Source organism: Nuphar pumila, chromosome 3 (genome assembly GCF_984573655.1).
Source record: "Nuphar pumila chromosome 3, dmNupPumi1.hap1.1, whole genome shotgun sequence".
Taxonomy (NCBI): Eukaryota; Viridiplantae; Streptophyta; class Magnoliopsida; order Nymphaeales; family Nymphaeaceae; genus Nuphar; species Nuphar pumila.
The window spans coordinates 143,531,077-143,553,620 of record NC_143251.1 but is presented as its reverse complement, the minus strand read 5'-3'; the positions used below and the strand labels follow the sequence as shown (position 1 = coordinate 143,553,620).

The window sequence follows — 22,544 nt, the reverse complement described above, 5'->3', positions numbered from 1 at the left end:
GAACAGCCACTAGTAGGGCTTGAGTGTATATTTGAGTGTATATGTGTTGGGATTTTTTAATCGAGTCTAAAAAGTAAGACACAAACCCAATCCAATCTAAATCGGGTTCGGGTCCATGGGATGCCATGGGGCCGAATCTAGGGATGGCAATAGATTGGGGGATAATGGGGCCTCGCCCCATTTGGACCAGGGATGGAGGACATTAAACAGGGACGCAGGAAGGGAGATTAAAATCAAAACTCGTGTCGAGATGGAGGCAAGAATGGAATTACGCTTTTCCTGCTCTGCCCTTCCCCGCCCCACCCCATCCCATCCCCAATCTCCATTAGTAAAATAACTAAAATACTTTTAGAGGTGAAAGTGAACTCAGGAGAAACAAAGCTTTTTACTCCTCAACCCACTTGGATTGGGATTGTAGGACATGAAACGAAGATGGGGGAAGAGATGGAGGTTAAAATCAAAACCTATGCGAGAATGAAGGTGGGAATGGAAGGCAAATTTTTGAGATAGGGCGAGAGTGAAGACCTTGTCCCCCGCCTCCACCCTGGTCTACTGCAATCCCTAGTCGAATCTAGGCATTACTGAATCCTACTTAATCGGATCTAACTTAATAAGATTCAAACTCGATGTCTACGCTTAATTGAATATCGAGTTACATAAACTTGTTGGCATCCCTAAGATAAATTGTTGGTTTTGCCTTTACAAGAGGACCAACTTGCAAAATATGAATAAGGTAAGCACTAGGAGTGTCAACAGGTAGGGTTTGGTATCGGGTCCAAACTTGGGTCTAATTGACTCTACTGTAAGAAAATTCATACCCGAACATTATAAAAACTGCATGAACCAAATCTTGACCATACCCAGTAATTTTTTTTTTTATCATTTTTACATTGAAAAATTATGAGTCTTAATCAAAACTCGTGTGAGGTCTGAGTTTGGTGTAAAATTTCACAACCTATACTCAGATCGGGTCTTCTTATTTATCATCATGACTGGACCCTGTAGGGTTTGGTTAGGTTCGGGTTAAACGGGGCCAGTTGACACCATAGTGACAAATATTGTGAGATTTATGAATTTTTTGCAATAGTATAGTGAGAAATTGCCTGAAAGTTTAAAACGGCAATAGTATAGTGAGATTTTCAAAATATTGCGAGATTTATGAAAAAACATAAATATTGTGATTTAAACACGATATTTATGGTTTAAATAGCTATTTATTACAAAAAAATCATGTGTTTTTATTTTTAAATATTTTTATTAATATTTTCTTATAAAAAATAAATTTTATATTTTTAATTATTTTTGTTATTGCTGAGATTTTGCCAAAAAAAATGTGCGAATTATGAAAATCTTTCAATTTCTCGCAAGTTTTTGAAAAATGAGAAATTGCCGATAAAAACGTTTGTCATTATGGTTGACACTCCGAGTAAGCACGAATTTGCAAAAACGTTGTCAAGTTAACCATGGTCAAACTAACCAAGGTTGACAGAAGGACCAGTTTGTAATAACAGAGAGAAAGGCGACTGATTTGTTAAATGGCATAAGATAGGAACTATTTTATAAATTGTCTACAAGGTGGACCGATTTGAAAAAAACCCTTGTTTTCTTTTTTTTCGACAGACAAAGCTGGGGGACCTCTACCAGTTATACAACTCTACCATTGGGATTCGAAGTTGCAACGTCCCAACACAAGCTGACATGCACTAACTGCTCCTGCCAGACAAGCGGAGCCCTCATTGGTAAAAAAAAAAAAAAACCCTTGTTTATTTTGGCGAGACTTTGCTCATAAAAAACGCGAGAAAATAAAAAAAATGAAGTAAGAGGATATGTTAGTCTCCGATAAATTTCCGTTATAAAACGTTCTTATTTAGCGAACAAATCAAGCGAAACGCAACAGAAATTTCAATCCCTCCTCCTCATCCTCCCGCGCCTATAAATACCAGCCGCCTCGCGAGAGAGGGGAGGCCCGTGTTCGTTGCTGGGTGCGTTTATTGGGGTGAGTCTCTCTCTCTCTCTCTCTCTCTCTCTCTCTCCTGTTAAACCCTAGTTGTTGAATCGAGAGCAGCTCTCCTTGGGAGTGATTACAGATATTCCCTCCCAAACGATTCGCGTTTCCGTTTGTTCGTTTCCCTGTTTTGAACGTGTAAAATTTGAATATCTTCGTCTTCTCCACGAGTTTGGGGCAGAGGTACGGTCATTGTCGTGTTAGGGTTTCGCTGGTTCTTGTGTTTGGTTTTCGTTTATTTTTGATACTTTTCATGTTCCTGGCCGAGTGCCTCTCTCTCTGTGCGTCTAGGGTTTTGGTGGGTTGTTTTTTTTCCAACATTTGTGGTTTCTTTCGATATGGTGTCTATTCAAGAACTGTAGGAACTCGGTTACTTAGGATTTTCGTGTCTCGGTTCGGGGATGGGTTCATCATTGTAGAAAATACAGATCAGGTGAACCATGTATCTGTTTTTTTCTTTGTAGATTCAAAGATTGATCGTTGTTCTTCGTTGTTGTTGTTGTTGTTGTTGTTTTGCTTGTTTTTATGGTATTTAGGAGGAAAATGAGTAGCCGATCGAGTCGCACTCTTTACGTTGGGAATCTGCCTGGTGATATACGTGAAAAGGAGGTTGAAGATCTCTTTTACAAGGTTTGCGGAACTCCCACAAATTTCCTTTGAAGGAATATAGTGCCCGTTTCGTATTGGTTGGTGTTTCTAGTTGTCTTCTTTGCTTTTCTTGATGGCAAGTTTAGCTCCGAATAACACTGGTGGTATCATCATTTACGGCTTCTGATATTCATAGAAGCTTGTATGTTATTTCATTAGAAGTTCCTCTGTACGTTTCTTCAATATTATGCTAGAAAACCAACAAATGATGACTCATATTTCTCTCGTCATTCATTGGAGCCGTTTACGTGCTTGTGAGTGTGTTTGTTTGGCTGTGATGATACTTTCATTTTTATCATTTTTGTGCTTGATAAATCAATGTTGCTGATTTTCAGTATGGCCCAATCGTTGACATCGATTTGAAAATACCTCCTAGGCCTCCAGGATACTGTTTCGTCGAGGTAGTGTTGCTGTGGCATTCTTTCCTATCCTGAATATGCGTTTGTTATAGTTTACTTCAGATTGCGTACAAGCGAAGCTCATGGCTTCTTATCTAGTGGGCTTTTCTCTTTTTATTTTTATGTATTTATTTTTTGCAATCAGTTTGAAAATGCCCGGGATTCTGAGGATGCTATTCGTGGTCGTGATGGTTACAATTTTGATGGGCACAGGCTTCGGGTGAGCATCTGTGGTTTAATATATTTTTTGCCATGCAGTGTTGAATTCTGGATTTTTATTGTACCAGTTAGTCTTGGTTGCTCATGTCTTCTTTTCTTGGTTTAATTTTTACCCATCTAGGTGGAACTGGCTCATGGAGGTCGTGGACAATCTTCATCGAATGACCGCTACAGCAATTATAACGGTGGTGGTGGAGGACGTGGTGGTGCGTCAAGACACTCTGAATACCGAGGTCTCTATTTTTCATGCTATTGAAGTTCTTATTTTTGCCATTAAATGTATTGATGCACACATGCATGCACATGCATGTGTGGTTTTTTGAGCCCGTGTGTTATGTTACTTTAATTTTATTGTTGTGACACGTTTTGTTTGTGTACCAGTCTTGGTTACAGGATTACCCTCATCTGCTTCATGGCAAGATCTTAAGGTGAATATTTATATTCATCAAGCCCTGCTCGTCCTTTCCATGGACAACGTGTATGTCATTTATTTATTTATTTTTGTCATTATATATTTAACAATACTTTTGAACTGAATCAACTAATTTCTCCTGATGTTAGGACCATATGCGCCGTGCTGGTGATGTTTGTTTCTCTGAAGTCTTCCGTGAACGTGGAGGTAATTAATTTATTTGTCCCCTTATTCTCTTCCACCTCTAGATTGAAGTTACACTCACGGTGATAAATATTGGCATTTTTTTTGAAAAATGGGAAAATCAATTATTCACCAGCTGTTTGAAACAGTAAATATCTGCAAAAGTAATATTTGTATGTTTGCATTTTTATTCCTTTTATAAATTTAAATGTTTCATTATAATTAATTTGACTGATATTTTGCTGATTAAAAATGATAAGAATGAATCATTTCAATTTCTGATGTCAAAATGGATGATGTTTTTTTCCCATTTTAAACTGTCATTAGTATGGTTAGGCTCAGTCAAATGCATTTACTATATTGGATTCTTTAGTGGTCTGGCGTATTATTTCGGTGAATGTGATGTTGCCTCTTTTGGCAGGCAGATAACACTCACGTTGAACATTTGCATTCAATCATACAAGGTTATAATAACTAGTGAACATTTCTTGAGATCGACGTTGCGATTGGTTTCTCTGTCTTCATTCTGGTAGCAACATCAGCAGATGCAGCAATCACATGAACAAAAAACAATACTACTGCTGCAACTACATGCCTTTTTTACTTTGAGCAATCTATTCTAATACATGCCTTTTTTCTTTTCAGCTTGTTGGTTTTGTTTTCAATTGTCTGCTGGAATGTTTGTATAAGTTGCCTTGTGACTTGTAGGCACAAGAGGTATTGTGGATTATACAACCTATGATGACATGAAATATGCTGTAAGTAGTCAATTTATGATAAGATCAGTATCAATTATGTTGGAATTTGAAACTGATATGAATTATGTTTTTCCATTATCGCGGAAAAAAGAAGACACATAATTTTGTACTACTTGTATTTATACAGATCAGGAAGCTTGATGATTCAGAATTTAGGAATGCCTTTTCGCGTTCTTACATAAGGGTATCTTCTACTGCAGTGACAAACCTGTTCTTATATAGCCTGCTTTGCCCTTTGTTTTGTTTTATCATGTGATTGTTTTTAACAATTTTCAAGGTAAGGGAATATGTATCTCGGAGTCGCAGCCGTAGTCAATCCTATTCCAGAAGCAGGAGTCCTGCAAGTCGTAGTCGCAGTTATAGTCGAAGCAGGAGTCGAAGGTTAGGGATGTTCATTGTGTTAATTAATTTCTAATGTAAATCAGTCGTAGACTCGTAGTGGCATCTTTTGGATTATTTTTTTTTTCAAATTGGTGTGCAGCAAGTCCTCCAAAGCTAGATCCCCATCTAGATCACGATCAAGGTCTGCTTCATCACATTCCCATTCTGGATCAAAGCGTCGCTTTATGTCGAGGTATCTTTTCCTTTCGATCAGTTAGTTTTGTATACTGTATATTTCTTATGGCTTGATGTTATTTTCTTTTCTCGCCCCCCCCCCCCCCCCCCCCACACACACACACACACACACAAAAAAAAAAAATTATCTGTGTTAAAATGTAATCCTTAATCTCGTTGTATGTACGCATATATATTCGTATATATATATATATACATATAAATATATACCATGTATATATATATATATATATATATATACATCTCTCTCTCTCTATATATATTGCTCATAATAACCCGAAAAGGGTATTTCTATAATTTCCTATTTTACAAATGTTCCATTTGTAATATGATTGTATTTTTTCTTTTCTTTTTTATTCTTTTTTTGTGGTTTGTGCCACCTAGGGAAGGCTCCCCAAAAGAGTCGTTGTGGGACCGTTGGGGGCTCCCAACGACTCCTTTGGGAGCCCCCTATGTGGCTCCTCTTGTGTTGTATAAATAGGGGACTTCCCCTTGTATTTCTCAATGCTTGAGAGCTCAAGCTCCTTTACTTTCTTAATATAAAGATATTTTTATGCCTTTGTGCATGTGTGTGCTATTTTATGCCTTTGCATAATTATTCAAGTGTTCTTTGGGTGCTTTTGTGCACGTCTCTTGTGAAGTATTAGTGCTTGAATGCATATTATCTTTTTGAAAACATTTTTACATGGTATCAGAGCTTGGTTAAAGATTGAAGATCGTGTGATTCTTCATTTTTTGGGTGCCTCAAAAAAACGTGCCTTTGGCTTCTTAGACATTAGAGTGGGGGCTTCTCTTCCTTCAATATTTTAGAAGGGCTTTTCGACAAGTAAGACTTAAAAGTCTTATTGTGGTACATATTTCTTCTTCCATCTTTTCTCTCTAATGGGTGAAAAAGAGTCTCATTTCTCTCTTGGATTTAAATTCAATGGCTCCAACTATCACGTTTAGGCTGGAAACATGGAGGCTCACATAAAAGGGAAAGGTCTTTGGGGTTATGTGCAAGGCACAATCTCGGAACCGGAACAAAAAATCACCTTGATGGAGAAAAGGTGAAATTAAGATCCTTGAAGGCGAGGAAAGAACCAAAGCTCTTGAGGAATATTCGAAGAAGCATGATGAATGGGAAATGAAGAATTTCAAAATTTTGTCTTGGATTTTTTCTTCCGTTGAGACAAAAATCACCGAGGACATGACATTGGATAGAGATGATTGGAGGAGAAGGATTCATGTGGAAGACCTAGAATGATTTTCTTTTTTGGTTCATATCGCCGACCCCAATTGTTTTGGGATGAAGGCGTAGTTGTTGAGACAAAAATCAACGCGAATATTATCAAATTCAAAAATGTTTCTCAAGGATGGGAGTATCTTGAGAAAATGTATACCTTAAGGGACTTGTCCCATAAATATTACCTTCAAAAAAAGGCTCTAACTCTTCTCCAAGATGAAATGACCATTAGGGAATATTTAGCCAAACTTTCTTCCATTTGGGATGAGCTTGCTATGCTCAAACCGAAATGGAGCGGAGAGGCGATTGGACTTCGCCACAAACAATTAGAAGAATATCGATTCTTCAATTTTTTGAATAGGCTAAGGCCCAAATTTGAGCAAATAAGGTATTCTCTTTTGTCCTCTTTCACTCCCCCTTCTCTTGAGGATGTTCTCACCAAATTATGTGGGAAAGAAACCTGTATGGGTATAAGTAAGCAATGGTCAAATATGCTTGCGGTTTCATCCAATTCCGAAAAAAATGATGGGGTCAATGCGGTGTCTAGGCTCGGAAATAATTTAAGATCCTATCGTCCCCCTCATTTTAAAAATCAAAATCAAGGAGGAAATGTTGGACAAGGTGGCAAAAAAGATTATAGCAAAATTATTTGTCATTTTTGTAAAGAACCGGGGCATATCAAACCCGTTTGTCTTAAGTGGAAGAAGTTGCTAGCCATGGCCACCACCTCTCAGCCGCAAAAAGAGGAGACTTCTTCAAGTGGATCTCTTTCATTAAACCAAATTGTGGAGGCACTTCAACCTCTCCTCAAGGGAGCCATCTCGGGAGCCGCCGTGTCTATTTTCTCTCCTCCAGGTAAAATTCTTGGCTTTTAGATTCGGGTGCGTCTTTTCATATGTCCCCAAACATGTATTCTCTTTCCAAATATTCAAAAAATATTTCTTCATCTTTTGTTTCTACTGTGGATGTGACTTCTCTTGAAATTAAAGGTGTTGGGAATTTCAAAACTCAAAACTTTTTCATCCTCAAAATTAGATTTATACCAAAATTAAACTTGAACCTTCTCTCCGTTTCTCAACTATCGGACCATGGATGTGATATTAAAATTTTCTCTGATAAATGTTTAATACAGGATCACCGGTCCGAGAAATTGATTGGGGAAGGCTTTAGGAAGGGAGACTTATATTACTTGAACTCTCTTCAAGTTCCAAAAAATTCTTTTTGTAATGTTCCCCAACATAAGGATATAAATGTTTGGCACAAGAGACTTGGTCATCCCAATATCACCAAGTTATTTTATTTGCATTTTGCTAAAAATCTTTGTAAATATACATTATCTTGTAATGACTTCTTGAAAAAAATGAGAAGTATGCCTTTTGAACAAAGATCCATGTTTACTTCTAAACCTTTCGAAATTGTTCATTCGGATTTTTGGAGACCAACACCTGTTGCTTCAAAATGAGGGTTTGCTCAGAGTTACCGGAAGCGTCTAGGTAAAAGGGGAAGCGCGCTTCCCCGAAGTGCGAAACGTCGCGCTTCTGAAGCGTGAGGGGAAGCGTCCCCTTTTTTTGGGAAGCGCGCTTCCCTTTTATGGGAAACACACTTCCCATTTATGGGAAGCACGCTTCCCCCACGCTTCCCCCACACTTCCCCCTCTCTTCCCCCACGCTTCCCCATTTTTTTCGCTTCCCCCTCGCTTCCTAGGTCGCTTCCGGTTTGCTTCCTATGTCGCTTCTGAGACGGTTCAGAATTTTCTTCTAAGTAGTCCCACACTTCCCCGCTTCCTAAATTTTTGAAAGTGCCTCGCTTCCCGTATCGCTTCCTCGACTGGTAACTCTGGGTTTGCCTATTATGTGAGTTTTGTGGATGATTTTTCTAGGTACTCTTGGATATATTTTCTTAGACATAAGCATGAAGTTTTTCATGCTTTAAATCATATCATCTGATGATTAAAAATTAATTTAATAGCGACTTAAAGATATGTAGAACCGATTCCGGAGGCGAGTATCTCTCAAATGAATTTAAGTATCTTGAAAATAGTGGTATTGTTCATCAAAGGTCCTGCCCTAAAACCCCTCAACAAAATGAGTTGGCCTAAAGAAAACATAAGCATATAATTGAAACCACTTGAACTCTTTTCATAACTCAAAATATTTCAATTTTTTTTTGGGCCGAAGCGACTCTTGCATCTGTCTACCTTATCAATCGTTTACCATCTAGAAATTTAGGTAAAATCTCTCATTTCGAAATACTATATAAAAGGGAACCTGATTATAACAAATTGCGTTTTTTTGGTTGCAAATGCTTTCTTATAGATAAGAATGACAAACTTTCACCTAAAGCTATTCTCTGTGTGTCTTTCTTGGATATTTCGAGACTCAAAAAAGGATTTTGCTGTTATGATTTTAAAAATGATAAGTTATATGTTTCAAGAAATGTGATGTTTTGAAAAATGAGAGTGGTTTTGAAAAAAAATGATTCTTACCATGAAAATGTTGACTATTATTTCTTGTTTGACCTATTATCTATTTATGATGATATGTCTAGTGATGATGAAATATCATCAAAACATGATAGTGACAATGAAGTAGACACTAATGACTTCAACTCACCCAATACTCAAGAAGATAGAACATCAAATGATCCAATAACCTATTCTCGTAGAGATAAAAATACTTTCAGAAGTGCAATTGAGCAATATAGTGATTCTATTCCCACACATGATCCCAGACGATCTGAAAGAAATAAGAAGCCTCCAACAAGATTTGTCTCTTTTGACTCTTTTTCACCAAAGTATAGAGCTTGCCTTAGTGCTATTCATTCTTATTTTGAACAAAAAAATTTTGAGGAAGCAAAAAATGTGTAGAATGGCAGAAAATGAACTCAAAGCTCTTAGAAAAGCTAACACATGAGAATTTCAAACTCTACCTTTTGGAAAGAAAACTATATGTTATCGTTGGGTGTTTAAAGTTAAGACTAAGAGCAATGGATCTCTGGAGAGGTATAAAGCTCGCTTAGTCGCGAAAGGGATGACCAAGAATATGAAATTGACTATGAACAGACATTTGCACCCGTAGCACGGTTGGTTACAGTCAGATGTCTCATCACTATTGTGTCTATTAAAAAATGAAATATTTTTCAAATGGATGTTAAAAATGTTATGGATGCCCCACCAGGTATGAAATTGCCTAAAGATAAGTTCTCCGTCTTTGGAAAGCTCTTTATGGTTTGAAACAGACACCCAAAGCCTGGTATGACAGATTTAAAAATGTTATGTTAGAAAATGGATTCTCTTCGTGTTATACAGATACTGCATTATTTATCAGAAATTCCGATGCAGGTATTGTGATATTATTGTTATATGTTGATGATATGTTAATAATAGGTGATGATGTCAAAGGAGTCAATGATATCAAATCTGTCTTGACTTCGAAATTTGAAATGTTAGACTTGGGGTTTCTGACATATTTCTTTGGAATTGAGTTGGTTATTTTCTATATCTCAAACTAAACTTGCTTGTGAGATTATTGATAGGTCAGGAATCTCATATGACAAAATTTACGAAACTCCTGAAATAGTGGGCTCAAAAATGAAGATTGGTGACGGGATTCCTCTGACCGATCCTATTCCTTACGAACAACTGGTAGGCTCGTTAATGTATCTTAGCATCACTCGGCTTGATTTGTCACATGCATGCGATCCATATTGCCAGTCAGTTTCAACATGCTCCCACAACGGTTCACATGATTGTCGTTCTTCGCATCATCAAATACTTAAAGGGAACTGCAAATAAGGAAGTATTTTTGTCTTCATCTCCTGAATTAAAGTTAATTTCCTATACTGATTCTGATTGGGGAAGTGACCTCAATAATTGTCACTCCACTACTGGTTTCTGTGTTTTCTTAGGTGAATCGTTGGTCTCTTGGAGGTGTAAGAAACAACAAAAGGTCTCTTTGTCCTTCGCCGAAGCTGAATATCGAGCCATGACATTCACAACCATGAAAATTGTATGGATTCAACATCTTCTAGAAGACATGAGAGTTTATGTTAATGAGCCAACAAAGTTATGCTAAGAATCATACTTTTCATGAATGGATTGTCACTATGTCAGGGAAGAATACTTAAAGTCATTGATCTCCCATATGTGACATCTGAGTTCCAACTGGCTGATTTATTCACTAAGGCTCTTTGTTCGCCTAGATTTAATTTTCTTCTTGGCAGACTTGCGGTTATCACACCGTAAGTTTGAGGGGGGGTGCTAAAATGTAATCCTTAATCTCGTTGTGTGTGTGTATATATATATATATATATATATATATATATAGAGAGAGAGAGAGAGAGAGAGAGAGAGAGAGAGAGAGAGAGAGAGAGAGAGAGAGAGAGAGAGAGAGCATAATAACCTGAAAAGGGTATTTATGTAATTTCCTATTTTATGCATATTCCATTTGGAATATGATTGTATTTTTTTCTTTTCTTTTTTATTCTTTTTTGTGTTTTGTGCTACCTAGGGAAGGCTCCCCAAAAGAGTCGTTGGGGGAGCTCCCAACGGTCACAAATGTGACCGTTGGGGGCTCCCAACGACTTCTTTGGGAGCCCCCTATGTGGCTCCTCTTGTGTTGTATAAGTAGGGGACTTCCCCTTGTATTTCTTAATGCTTGAGAGCTCAAGCTCCTTTACTTTGTCATTATAAAGATATTTTTTACGCCTTTGTGCATGTGTGTGCTATTTTATACCTTTGTGCATAATTATTCAAGTGTTCTTTGGGTGCTCTTGTGCACGTCTCTTGTGAAGTATTAGTGCTTGTATGCATATTGTCTTTTTGAAGACATTTTTACAATCTTATCCGTGTGACCATCAAATATTACAAATCAATTTAATATACCTTTGTTGATGCTGCTGATACTGCCACAGATATATGCATATTTTATGCTTCATGATACTGCCACATATATATTTATATTTTATTCTACGTGGTACATGCTACATTATGTGATACATCTGTGCATATGTAAGATTGCATGTTTCCGTTGATACACGCTTAAGAAAGTCAAATAATATTCATGTGCCAAGAAAGTAATCATTGAGGCTATTACCTTAATGAAACCCTGTGAAGAGTTCAGAGGGATAAGGGAAGATCTGAACCTGTTTTTTCTTTTATGGACACGGGACTGGCTGGGCTGATTTAGGGAAACACTATTGAGGAAAGATTTCCTGAGTGGAGCTGCGATTGTTGAAGACATGTATCATCCGGTCTGAGATTACATGTTGAGAAATGTCTAAAAGGACTTTCCCATATTTAGAGATGATATAGTGCTCATTAGCTTGGCCAGGTATGTGATTAACATACCACAACTATGAAGGGAAACCAAAGTGAAGAGGTATAGAGTATTGGCCTATTGGGTGGCATAGTCTGTTTAAAAGGACTTTCCCATATTTAAAGATGATATAATGCTCATTAGCTTTGTTGGAACTTGATTTGAGAAAGATTGAAAAGTGTATTCACGATTAGCCCTAATCACCCTTAAGTAGTGTTTAGGGTCAATAAAGAAATTTACAAAATAGACCATTAAAAGTTAAAATATAAACAAGACCACCTCATAACTTTTCTGATACCCAATAAACCCCTCACAAATAAACCCCTCACGCTAATAACTCTCAACACTCCCCCTCAAGCTGGAGCATAGATGTCAATCATGCTCAGCTTGTTACAACACTTTGAGAATTCTGCGATAGGAAGGGGTTTGGTAAAAACATCTGCTACTTGATCTTCTAAATAAACATGAACAATTGATATATTTTCCACTTGAACCATATCCCGAATATAATGACAATCTATCTCAATATCCTTAGTCCTCTCATGAAATACAGGATTATTAGCAATATAAGTGGCTGCCTTGTTGTCACACATCATCTTCATAGGCAGAGAAACCTTTATACCCAATACCGCAAGCATAGATTTTATCCAAATCATTTGAGCAGCAGTTTGTGCGATGGCCCTATATTCTAACTCGACACTGGATTTTGCTACTACAACTTGTTTCTTGCTTCTCCATGAAACTAAGTTGCCACCAACAAAAACACATCACCCTGAAGGAGACTTCCTATCATCAATAGACCCTGCATAATCAACATCAGTATATGCAACCACATCAAGATTTGCCCTTTTTGTAAACGATAGACCTTTTCTTGGAGATGTCTTCAGGTATTTAAGAACCATCATAGCTGCCTCCCAATGAACTTTTCTTAGTTTATCAATGAATTGACTCAACTTGCCAACAACAAATGATATGTCAGGCCTAGTTACAGTAACATAGAGAAGTTTACCAATGAGAGTCCTATAGGACTTACTATCAACTGCCTCAGATTGCTCGTCATACATGTGTAGTTTAGGATTCATGGGAATAGTGGCTTGGTTTTGCACCAAGCATCCCTGTCTCCTGTAAAAGATCAAGCACATATTTTCTCTAAGAAAGAACCGTACCTTCTCTATTTCTTGCTACTTTGATTCCCAAGAAGTACCTGAGAGGACCCAAATCCTTTGTAATAAAGTATTTCTGCAGATATGCCTTGGTGCTTGAAATCTCCTGCTCGATATCTTCCATTAAAATTATATCATCAACATAAACAACCATAATCGCAACACCTTTGGCGCTATTCTTTATGAACAAAGAATGGTATGATGGTGACCTCTGGAAACCAAATTTAGACATCACCTCTAACAATTTGTGAAACCATGCACACGGGCTTTGCTTTAGCCCATATATTGCCTTTTTTAGTTTGCACACTTTGCCACACTCCCCCTGTCGCTCGAAGCCAGGCGGTTGTTGCATGTAGACTGTCTCAGATAGATCCCCATACAGAAAAGCATTCTTCACGTCAAGCTGATTCGTACTCTGCACGACTGAGAGTAATCATATTGGTTGAAGAAGTAGGCACAAGTCCAGTGATGGAAGAGACAACATGATCTGTTGCTTTGGCGAACGATGATGAACTATGAGGGCGACCTCTAGGATTCATATCCCAACAACGATCCTCAAGGTGCCCCTGCTTGCCACAATATGTACACTGAAGCCTGCTACGACCTCCACTGCCTCTACCACGACCTCTGTCTCCGGAAGAACTAGGCAAACCATGCCCTTGTCCACCAGTGACAGCGAAGCTGAAGTCTGAGAATCCCCATGAGGCTGAGGAAGGGTAACAACAAGACTGCTTAACCGGTTGTAGGCATCAGGTAGAGTAGGGATTTTCGAGCCAGCAAGCATTTGCAGCCACCATAGTTTGCTCCTGATGGGTTTTATGATTATTGCAGCAGGGAGGACGAACATAGTTGAGCCTTTCATAGGCCGATTTAACTGATGCATAATATTGAGAAAGATTCTGATCGCCCTGCTGCAACTGAAATATCTCTTGCTCAACTTGCAAAATTCTACTAAAATTTTTGTCTTGAGAGTACGTGTCACGTAATGAATCCCACATCTCCTTTGCAGTAGAATAGTAAATCGAGCCGTCTGCAATATGTGGCTGAACACTGTTTATGTTCCAAGACATAACAATGTCATTATGTTCCTGCCATGTGACATATTTCCCAGTTTTCTCTATTGGCTTCTTTTCTAACAGAATATGTTTTCGACGATGTCCTGACACAGACATCATAAAAGTCCTTGACCGCTTTACAGACGACCCATAAGAGAAGGGATTAACAAAAGTTTTGTACTCTGCAGACACTTCAGCCCTTTGTTCACCATCACTAGACTTTATTTCAGCCAATGGTATTCACCGTTGACCTATGTCACATGGGTGCGGGTGCGGGTGCGGGGATTCGGTACTTCCAAAAAACCTGGGTGCGGGGGTGCGGCAGGGGCAAAAATGTAAAATATATATATATATAATTTTGAAGTTTTAACAGTTTAGCATTTAACAATAAACATTGTCATAAACTCATAATATGATTCATCATGCATGCAGATGGGGGAGGGGCTCGGCCCCTCCCCTGTCGACCCAAATAAAAAAACAAACCGATGGGGGAGGGGCTCGACCCCTCCCCTGTCGACCCAAAGAAAAAAACAGATGGGGGAGAGGCTCGGCCCCTCCCCTGTCGACCCAAAGAAAAAAACATATGGGGGAGGGGCTCGGCCCCTCCCGTGTCGACCCAAAAAAAAAAAAAACAGATGGGGGAGGGGCTCGGTCCCTCCCCTGTCGACCCAAAGAAAAAAACATATGGGGGAGGGGCTCGACCCCTCCCTTGTCGACCCCCCCCAAAAAAAAAAACAGATGGGGGAGGGGCTTGACCCCTTCCCTGTCGACCCAAAGAAAAAAACATATGGGGGAGGGGCTCGGCCCCTCCCCTGTCGACCCAAAGAAAAAAACATATGGGGGAGGGGCTCGGGCCCTCTCCTGTCGACCCAAAGAAAAAAACATATGGGGGAGGGGCTCGGCCCCTCCCCTGTCGACCCCCCAAAAAAAAAACAGATGGGGGAGGGGCTCGGCCCCTCCCCTGTCGACCCAAAGAATAAAAAAAGATGGGGGAGGGGCCGAGCCCCTCCCCTGTCGACCCAATCGACCCAAAAAAAAGAGGTAGATGGGGGAGGGGCTCGGCCCCTCCTGTGCCGAAAAACGCGGGAGCAGGGGAGGCTCAGCCCCTCCCCTGCCGACCCAACAAGAGACCGAGAGAGGGGGGGGGGGGGGTGCTCGGCCCCTCCCCAGCCGACCCAAGAAAGTGAGAGACATACTTGCGAGCCGAGAGGAGTCTGGGCGGCGGAGCTGGGGCGGCGATGGGAGAGAGAGGAGAGATTAGGGCAAATTTTTTTTTGCCCTAATCCTCCTCCTTTTCATAGCGGGGAAATATTTTTTTTCGCCCAAAAATGTGGACAAAAACGACACTGGGTGTGTTGACCGGACCCAGGGTTGTGTTGACCGCACCCGGTGCCGCACCCGCACGCGATCCCGCGTCGCGTCGACGCGGGTGCGGCATCTGTTTTGCCGAGTCCCTGTGACATAGCCGTTGACAGTAGCTAGCCAATGAGCAGGATAATAATCATAACGAGAAAGTAAAGACAAGCAATCTGATGGTAAAGAAATAGATTCCAGCTGAAATAAAATCCCTGTCTTGCAATATATATATATATATATCACAGACGCCACAAGATAATAAATCTGATCACCACGATAGAAATTAATTTCAGATGACAGGAATTGATTTCCGATCTGAACTGCAACAAAAAATAATCAGATCTGATCAAATCTGATTCCAACAACAGCAAGCACTGCAGATTTGACGCCTACCACATCAACACGACTCTGATATGAGCAACAATCAGTCAGCCACACCATTCAGATCTGATCCAACTTCAACGCTCCATGCTACAAGACATCCAGTTACTGCACGATCTCAGATCTGCTCCACCCAATCTAAGTATGATTGCTGATCTGATGCAATACGATCATGATGTCAGATCTGCTCCACGCAATCACCACATGATGGTAGATCTGATGCACCACGTTTCAGCAATATCACTTAGGAACACACGATCTAGGGTGTCTGATCAGATCTGCATATTGTGCAGAAACAGTCAGATCCCTGGTCGTGGGACAGAGGAAAGAACCTAGGGTTCGATAAAAAAGAAGATCGAACATAATAGATATAGGCTAGGAGAGAAGAAGAAAGAAACTATGATGATGAGGGAAGAACAAAAATCCAGCCTAGGCGTCAGATTCTCCCAAGGACGAGATGCTCTGATACCATGTTGGAACTTGATTTGAGAAAGATTGAAAAGTGTATTCACGATTAGCCCTAATCACCCTTAAGTAGTGATTAGGGTCAATAAAGAAATTTACAAAATAGACCATTAAAAGTTAAAATATAAACAAGACCACCTGATAACTTTTCTGATTCCCAATAAACCCCTTACGTTAATAACTCTCGACAAGCTTGGACATACCACAACTATGAAGGGAAACCAAAGTGAAGAGGTATTTTATCTAGAGTATTGGCCTATTGGGTGGTATAGAAGTGAAAAGGAAGCAAGAATAAATGTGGCTAAGATGCATTCACTTAGTGTGGCTTCTTGTTTAATGAAGGTTGGATCATGATCTGAGTATTTCGGGAATATTAAGGGTAGCTCAAATAAAAGAGAAAACCAAGGGAAAACTGAAGAATGTAATATGAGATTGTTTAAGAAGAATAATAGCATGAAGAAGTGATGTAAAAAGCTCAAGAGTTGGGAGAAGATAAGTGATATCTATGTAGTCAAAATTGGCGGTATCGAAAAAATGGCTCAGCGCCTAGTCCGAGGCACTTAGGTGCCCTAGACTTAAAGGGTCCCAACTAGTCTGACTAGTTCCCACCTAGGCCGCCTAGGCGCCGACTAGTCCCCGCCTAGGTTCAAGCTAGTCTTTTTTCTAGAACACACACACACACACACACACAAGCTTTTTAGATGTCTGCTTCCTAGGCATCCACCAGCACTTTTGACTGCATAGAGTGATATGAAAGTTGGAGATAGAGAATATCATAAGTGACAGGAATGTGGAGTTAAATAAGTTTAGCATAGCATTAAAATGAAATGGAGAATCAAGACTCATGAAGCTGATGCTTGGTAAACGAGTAAAGGCATGATGGGCACCTATAGGAGGACTATTGGCTGCATGGAGTTTGAAGTACAAGTGGGAGCACATGCTCATAGTTTCATACAAATTTGTTTACCTCATGCTCTATAGTTTCTTCGTCACATTATATTCATTTTTTTAATTGGTGGTGTCCACTTTTTACTTATTATCAGCATATATTTTATTTCAAAAAAAATCTAAATTCATAATTGAAAATATTGGAGAAAAAGAGGTTATAGGGCAACCTCCTCTCTCATATCAGCTAAGTCTTAGATAACTTATATTTTTGTTAATGGCAGCTGGATTCTTGTTAAATCAGTCTCATTGATGACAATTAGAACGACTAATGGTTATAAGGGGTTGTCCATGTTGTATTAGATGATGACTTATTTGGCTAGATATCAAGGGAAATTTTGTTCACCCAACATTTTGCCAACCATATGCATGAAAGATACATCAAGATGTTGACGGTGGATAGATCTGGGCTTGTTCCTAAGTCCAAACCATTCAAGTGTGGTATGCTCCCATTCTAGTGTGGGATGTTATGCTGAACGCTCAAATCTCATTTCAGCTAAAATGTTTGGAAGATGGGATCCTCACAAATTGACAAGCGGAAATATTCCTAGGTCCATATATTGCATCAGACAAGAGTTCTGTTTGATTAAATGTGATCTCTAGTGAGAGACATCCAGTCTGTCCTATATTAAATTCCAAGCATCTACCTGCATGTCCTTTGCATTTCTGCTGATAATATTTTAACTGTACTCTTTCTCTCTCCCTCTCTTACTTTTTTTTCTCATTGAATTGTTTGATCTTAAGCCATGTTTGCAATGCCCTGTGATTCTAGAATTTTCACAGCTTCTTGTGATTCTGAATCATAATCACAGAAGAACCACAAGGTGTTGCAAGCATGAGAAAGTTTTACCTTGTGAAAGTGATTCTCCCTATGAATCTTAAGGCCCTGTAACTTGTGAAAGTTGGTCATAGGTTTGACCTTGTGACCAACTTTTACAAGCATTAGATATTCAGCCGAGAATCTGCAAAATCATGATACGACACATTCTTACATGACATATTCCCACACAACCCAAAAGCAAACATGAGAAACTTGTGCCTGAGAATGTTGATCATGTCATGGTACACAGTTTCAGGGACAATTTTCATAGCCTGTGACCAAAGCAAACATGCCCTAAAAGTCTCCTAAAATTTTGCACATGAGGGGTTATTTCTTTGTTTCTTCCAATCATTAATAGCTTGATTATTTTTAGATAATAGTAGATGGAAAGAACATTGGTAAGGAGTCCTATTGAACCAATCTATGGAGGTTTGCTTGCCATCCACACCAAAATAGATAGAGTTTTCCGAAGAAGCCTGCTAATGGAGGAACACCCCTAGGATAGGGAACATAGAGCTGAAGAGAGAGCCAAAAGGGATCTTTCTTGTATAATCTTGCATAATTTTAAAATTTATCAGTTCCAGTACGTGGATCAAATGATGCAATCAAGCAAAATTTCCTAGATTCATGGAGATATAGAACAACATATAAGTTATTATGATTTCATACCTGTTATTTGAGTCCAACATTTATTGGTTCAAATGACGTTTTCCCTTGGACCTATCTCTCGATGGAGCAAGGAAGTGGGATCAATTAAGTCCCTTAGTTTTTCCTTTTTTTCTGAGAATAATTAAGACCCTCAGTGTAACATCACCGTTGTCTTTGCTTGAGATGAGTGTCCGATATAACTTGAGTCCTGTATGGACGTGTCTAACTGTTTCACTAACATGGGACCCCATTGTCCATGTTATCTCAATTTCCACTCTGTGAACCAAGCAGGGGCAAATGCTCCATCTCTTCTATGGATTCCTAGTGAGGACTGCTAGTTTGGGCTCTGAAAGCTTTTAAGAACCAAAGATTTAGTTTATTTTTTGTAATGGTCGTGCAATCCCATGGTTTTTTTTGGTGGAATAACATCATTGTTCTTGTATATCAAAATTTCAGTTTTTCCAGCTTACCTATTGAAAAAAAAAGTTTCAGTTTTTTATCATCAAATGTCAACTAGTTCTGTTCACAGCTAAATAAAAAATATTACACATAATTTTCAAGAAACTATATTTTCAGAAGTCTTTATCTTTTGACTATTTTAATTTTCTTAAATAATTGTCCAACGAGTCATCCCATTTACTTGTTATCGAATGGGAATAGGCACTATCACCTTATTCAACCTTTGCACTTGCTTCCGACCTTGTAGTTTGGCTGGTGGGAAAATAAGCTAGACACAACCAGCTTTTGAATGATCTGAAAGTATATGTGCTTAATTTTTTCTTATAAAGTATTTTGGGAACATATCCATGTTTTGAGCACTTGTTGGTACAACAAAGTTGGCATTGTGATTTTATATGGCATCGATATGGACAGTGCTTGCATGTCCATTTTTGTTTTTTCAGATTGCCACGTGGATGTTGTCTGGATATTGGTTGCCATTTTTTTTAAAAGCTCTTGCTGTCATGGCACTGTATTCAGATCCTTTTCTTGGTTGATCTCCTTGCACCCTGTCATTCAACTTAAGTGTGTGCTTCCTTTTTATTTTGTTTGGTTTGATGTCTTCTCCTTACTGCTTGGCATCCCAAATAGTCCTATAGCTTGCTCATCAATTGATCAGTTGAAATTTGTTGTCTTTGGTTTCCATATTTCTTTTTGTGCTTCAAGTGGTGTGAAAGGTGCTTTTCTGGGTATTTGTGGGTGATGGTAGTTGAGTCATTGCTAATTGTTGTAATTTATCAGTCATGACTAAAAAACCCTTCTACGTTCTGCTGGGTGAACCTGCTATCATGAGTTCACACGGTCTCCATTTTTCACAGTTCAGCTGCATGCTTAGTTGTCAAAAGTGCTATTTGGTGCCTAGGCGGATGACCCCAAAAAGGCTAGTCGGATCAGGCGAGACTAATCAGCCTAAGCTGGACCCAGAAAACAAAATATCAAGAAAAGCATAAACTTTAATTTAGTAACAAAAATATGATTGTAATTATGAATTAAGTATATGCGTGTAATTCAGTGTAAAATTTCATAAAATTGCATAGCATTAAACATAAAGCATATCTACCCACACACATAAAAAGATACAAAACATCCCCCAACACACGCCCTGTGAAACATGTGCATACATGTAAAGAACAATAATAAAACAGAAGAAAAAAGGAAGAAAAGAAAGAAAAAAGAAAAAAAGGAAAGAAAAAAAGAAGAGATGGAAGAAAAAAAGAGGAGGGATGAGAGGAGGAAGAAGAAATAAAAAGAAAGAGAAAGGGGAAAAAGGAAGAAAACGACAGAGAAGAAGAAGAGGTGGAATAAGAGAAGAAGGGCGAGGGGCAAAAGGGGGAAGAACAAAAGGAGAAGATAAAAAAAAAGAAAAAGGTAAAAGACAAAAAGGAAAGAAGAACAAAAGAAAGAAAGAACAAGAAGAAAAGGAAAAAAGAAAAAAGAAAGGGTTTGCGGCATGAGGAAGAAGAATAAGAATAAGAACAAAAAGATAATGACAACCATATTCCCAGCCTGCCTAGGCGGCGCTTAGGCACTGCTTTTGACAACTAAGGCTGCATGCATGGGATCTCATAGATATCATGCTTCAATTTTTTTCTCATTGTCCCTGAATCAGTCCAGATATTATGTGACTGGACATGCTAAAGTGGCAGTGCTACTTGTCATCTTTGCTTGTGTACTCGGATTTACAAGTGTTCTCTTGATTTTCCAAAACCTTGTGTGCTTTCTACGTAGACAGTGATGCTATACGTGGTTTATGGTGCCCCTTTTCCTGCTTGCAAATCTTGATGCTGACGGAAGGCATGTCTAAACACAACTTTCAGACATGGTGATTAGCAGGCTTGACATGTAGTGCCATGTTATGCTTTGCATATGCGCTTTTTATTCATGCTCCTTTTCCTTAAACCATTGAATATCTCTGCTGGATGGGTGAGGGTGGAGCGTGAATTTGAGCAGAGTGGTTCTCACATTTATTATCCCGTCTTTTTGAAGGTTGTATTGTTTTTATTTTTTAGATGAGGGCTTAAGCGGCGATTTGGGGATTGCTTTTAGGAACTTGAAGGGATTGGTGCAAATGCCTGCAACTCTTTTGGTTGTGGAGGTATGCTGGTTCATAAACCGAGCAGCTTTGACAATCAGAAATGAATGTTAACATTGTACATTTTGGCATAGTGGCTTCATAGGGCTTGAGGGACTGAGGAGTGGATAGCAATACCGAAAGTGGAACTGGGACTTGTCAACTTAATTCTCTTGATCATCTTCATGCTAATAGGAGTCAAGCTCAGGATTTGCAGGGTCATGCTGGGAGAAGTTCCTCTCTTTCTCTCTTTTGTCCCACTATCTCTACTGAATATTTTATCGTGGATATTTTAGTTGCGTGACTGTTGAATAGTATTACCATTTTATTGGTTTAATGCGGACTTGTGGCCAATATTAGTTGTTCGTTTGATAGCCATTGGTCAATGCTACTGAAGTTTATGCCTCCCTCGTTCAAATTGGTAATTCTGACGTGGAAGAGGCGTCGAGGCTTTTGGATCAAGGTCTTAAAGCTGCTTTGTGGATATTGAACTTAGTTATTTGTGGAACTTTTGCAGATCACGGTCAAGATCAAGTTCGCCGCATGCTTCTGTAAGTGATTTGTTTGGGATTTCACCTTTTTTTTGTTTTTTTCTTGTTTTATTTCCTTTTTTATAACCGTTTTCTCTTCAATTCTGTTTAGCAGCCTCCACGCCAGGAACGAGTAAGAAAAAGCCCTGCAAAGCGTAACCCAAGCAGAAGCAGGAGCGTGGCTCGCTCCCGTTCACCTGCCATGAGTATTATCTTACATTTAGTGACCGTTTTTTTCTGACTTTATGCCATCTTCACTGAAATGGTAATTTGCTTGCAGGCAAGATCTGATCGTAGCCAATCTGTTGATTCTAGAGGTCGTTAATTGATTTGGTGGATTGGAGGCTGATAGTGGACTTTGTGGATCGTATGCCGGGGTAAGGTGGAAGTTGGAGAGGCAGTTCTGATAGAAGGGAAGTATCTATGCATTGTTTCTTGACTTTTCTGGACATATTTGGGAGCTACAGAAATCGGTCTACATGTTTTTGAAATCCAGACTTAACTCGTGTCTGTACTTCAAGCATGTTACGTAACTTTCTTTTCGTGAACTAGTCATGCTGCTTGTTCCCAAGGGGACATTATATGTCTGGGAACTGCTAAAACTTAGCTTGGTTCGATCTTGTGGAGTGGCCTGGATGTTTCTGCTGGTTACTTGGTATTTCCTGTGGTGTGTGAGCTATAACCCATCGTTGCTTCGCGGGATTGAATGGGTCCTGTGAGATTTTCTGGTGTGGGTTTATTCTCTATTTCTGCCTCGTCTCTTGGCTATAAAAAAGTGCTATGCACGCAAACCAGTGAATATCACTCTTAAATCCGAGTAGGTTTTATTTACATATATATTCTTTGTCCGACATATGAGGGTCTCTCTCTCTC

At 39.1% G+C, this 22,544-nt stretch overlaps 1 protein-coding gene across 3 annotated transcripts; it reads left to right on the top strand.

Annotated features, from left to right (window-relative positions):
- The first annotated feature begins 1,923 nt into the window (after nucleotides 1-1,923).
- LOC149844212 (serine/arginine-rich splicing factor SR30-like) lies at nucleotides 1,924-22,322 on the top strand. 3 transcript variants are annotated; one of them, XM_090000404.1, is made up of 15 exons: nucleotides 1,924-1,996; nucleotides 2,542-2,635; nucleotides 2,989-3,054; nucleotides 3,197-3,271; nucleotides 3,392-3,503; nucleotides 3,652-3,748; nucleotides 3,832-3,889; nucleotides 4,287-4,329; nucleotides 4,574-4,623; nucleotides 4,751-4,807; nucleotides 4,901-5,004; nucleotides 5,105-5,197; nucleotides 21,659-21,692; nucleotides 21,784-21,877; nucleotides 21,952-22,322. In XM_090000404.1, exons 2-15 carry the CDS (start codon nucleotides 2,549-2,551, stop codon nucleotides 21,960-21,962), a joined length of 981 nt encoding a protein of 326 aa, XP_089856530.1. In that variant the 5' UTR covers nucleotides 1,924-1,996; nucleotides 2,542-2,548; the 3' UTR covers nucleotides 21,963-22,322. The 3 variants fall into 3 exon arrangements, with proteins under 3 accessions (XP_089856530.1, XP_089856531.1, XP_089856532.1); XM_090000405.1 differs by lacking the exon at nucleotides 4,287-4,329 and having other exon boundaries at nucleotides 3,652-3,698; nucleotides 21,784-21,873; XM_090000406.1 differs by lacking the exons at nucleotides 4,287-4,329; nucleotides 4,574-4,623 and having other exon boundaries at nucleotides 21,784-21,873.
- Nucleotides 22,323-22,544: the final 222 nt, after the last annotated feature.

What these genes read in the sequence shown, in the direction of transcription:
- LOC149844212 (XM_090000404.1), top strand. Translation starts at nt 2,549, where the DNA reads ATGAGTAGCCGATCGAGTCGCACTCTTTACGTTGGGAATCTGCCTGGT. An exon ending in AGTCTTCCGTGAACGTGGAG is followed by an intron (nt 3,890 to 4,286) that starts GTAATTAATTTA and finishes CTCTTTTGGCAG; the next exon opens with GCAGATAACACTCACGTTGA. An exon ending in CAAGTTCGCCGCATGCTTCT is followed by an intron (nt 21,693 to 21,783) that starts GTAAGTGATTTG and finishes AATTCTGTTTAG; the next exon opens with CAGCCTCCACGCCAGGAACG.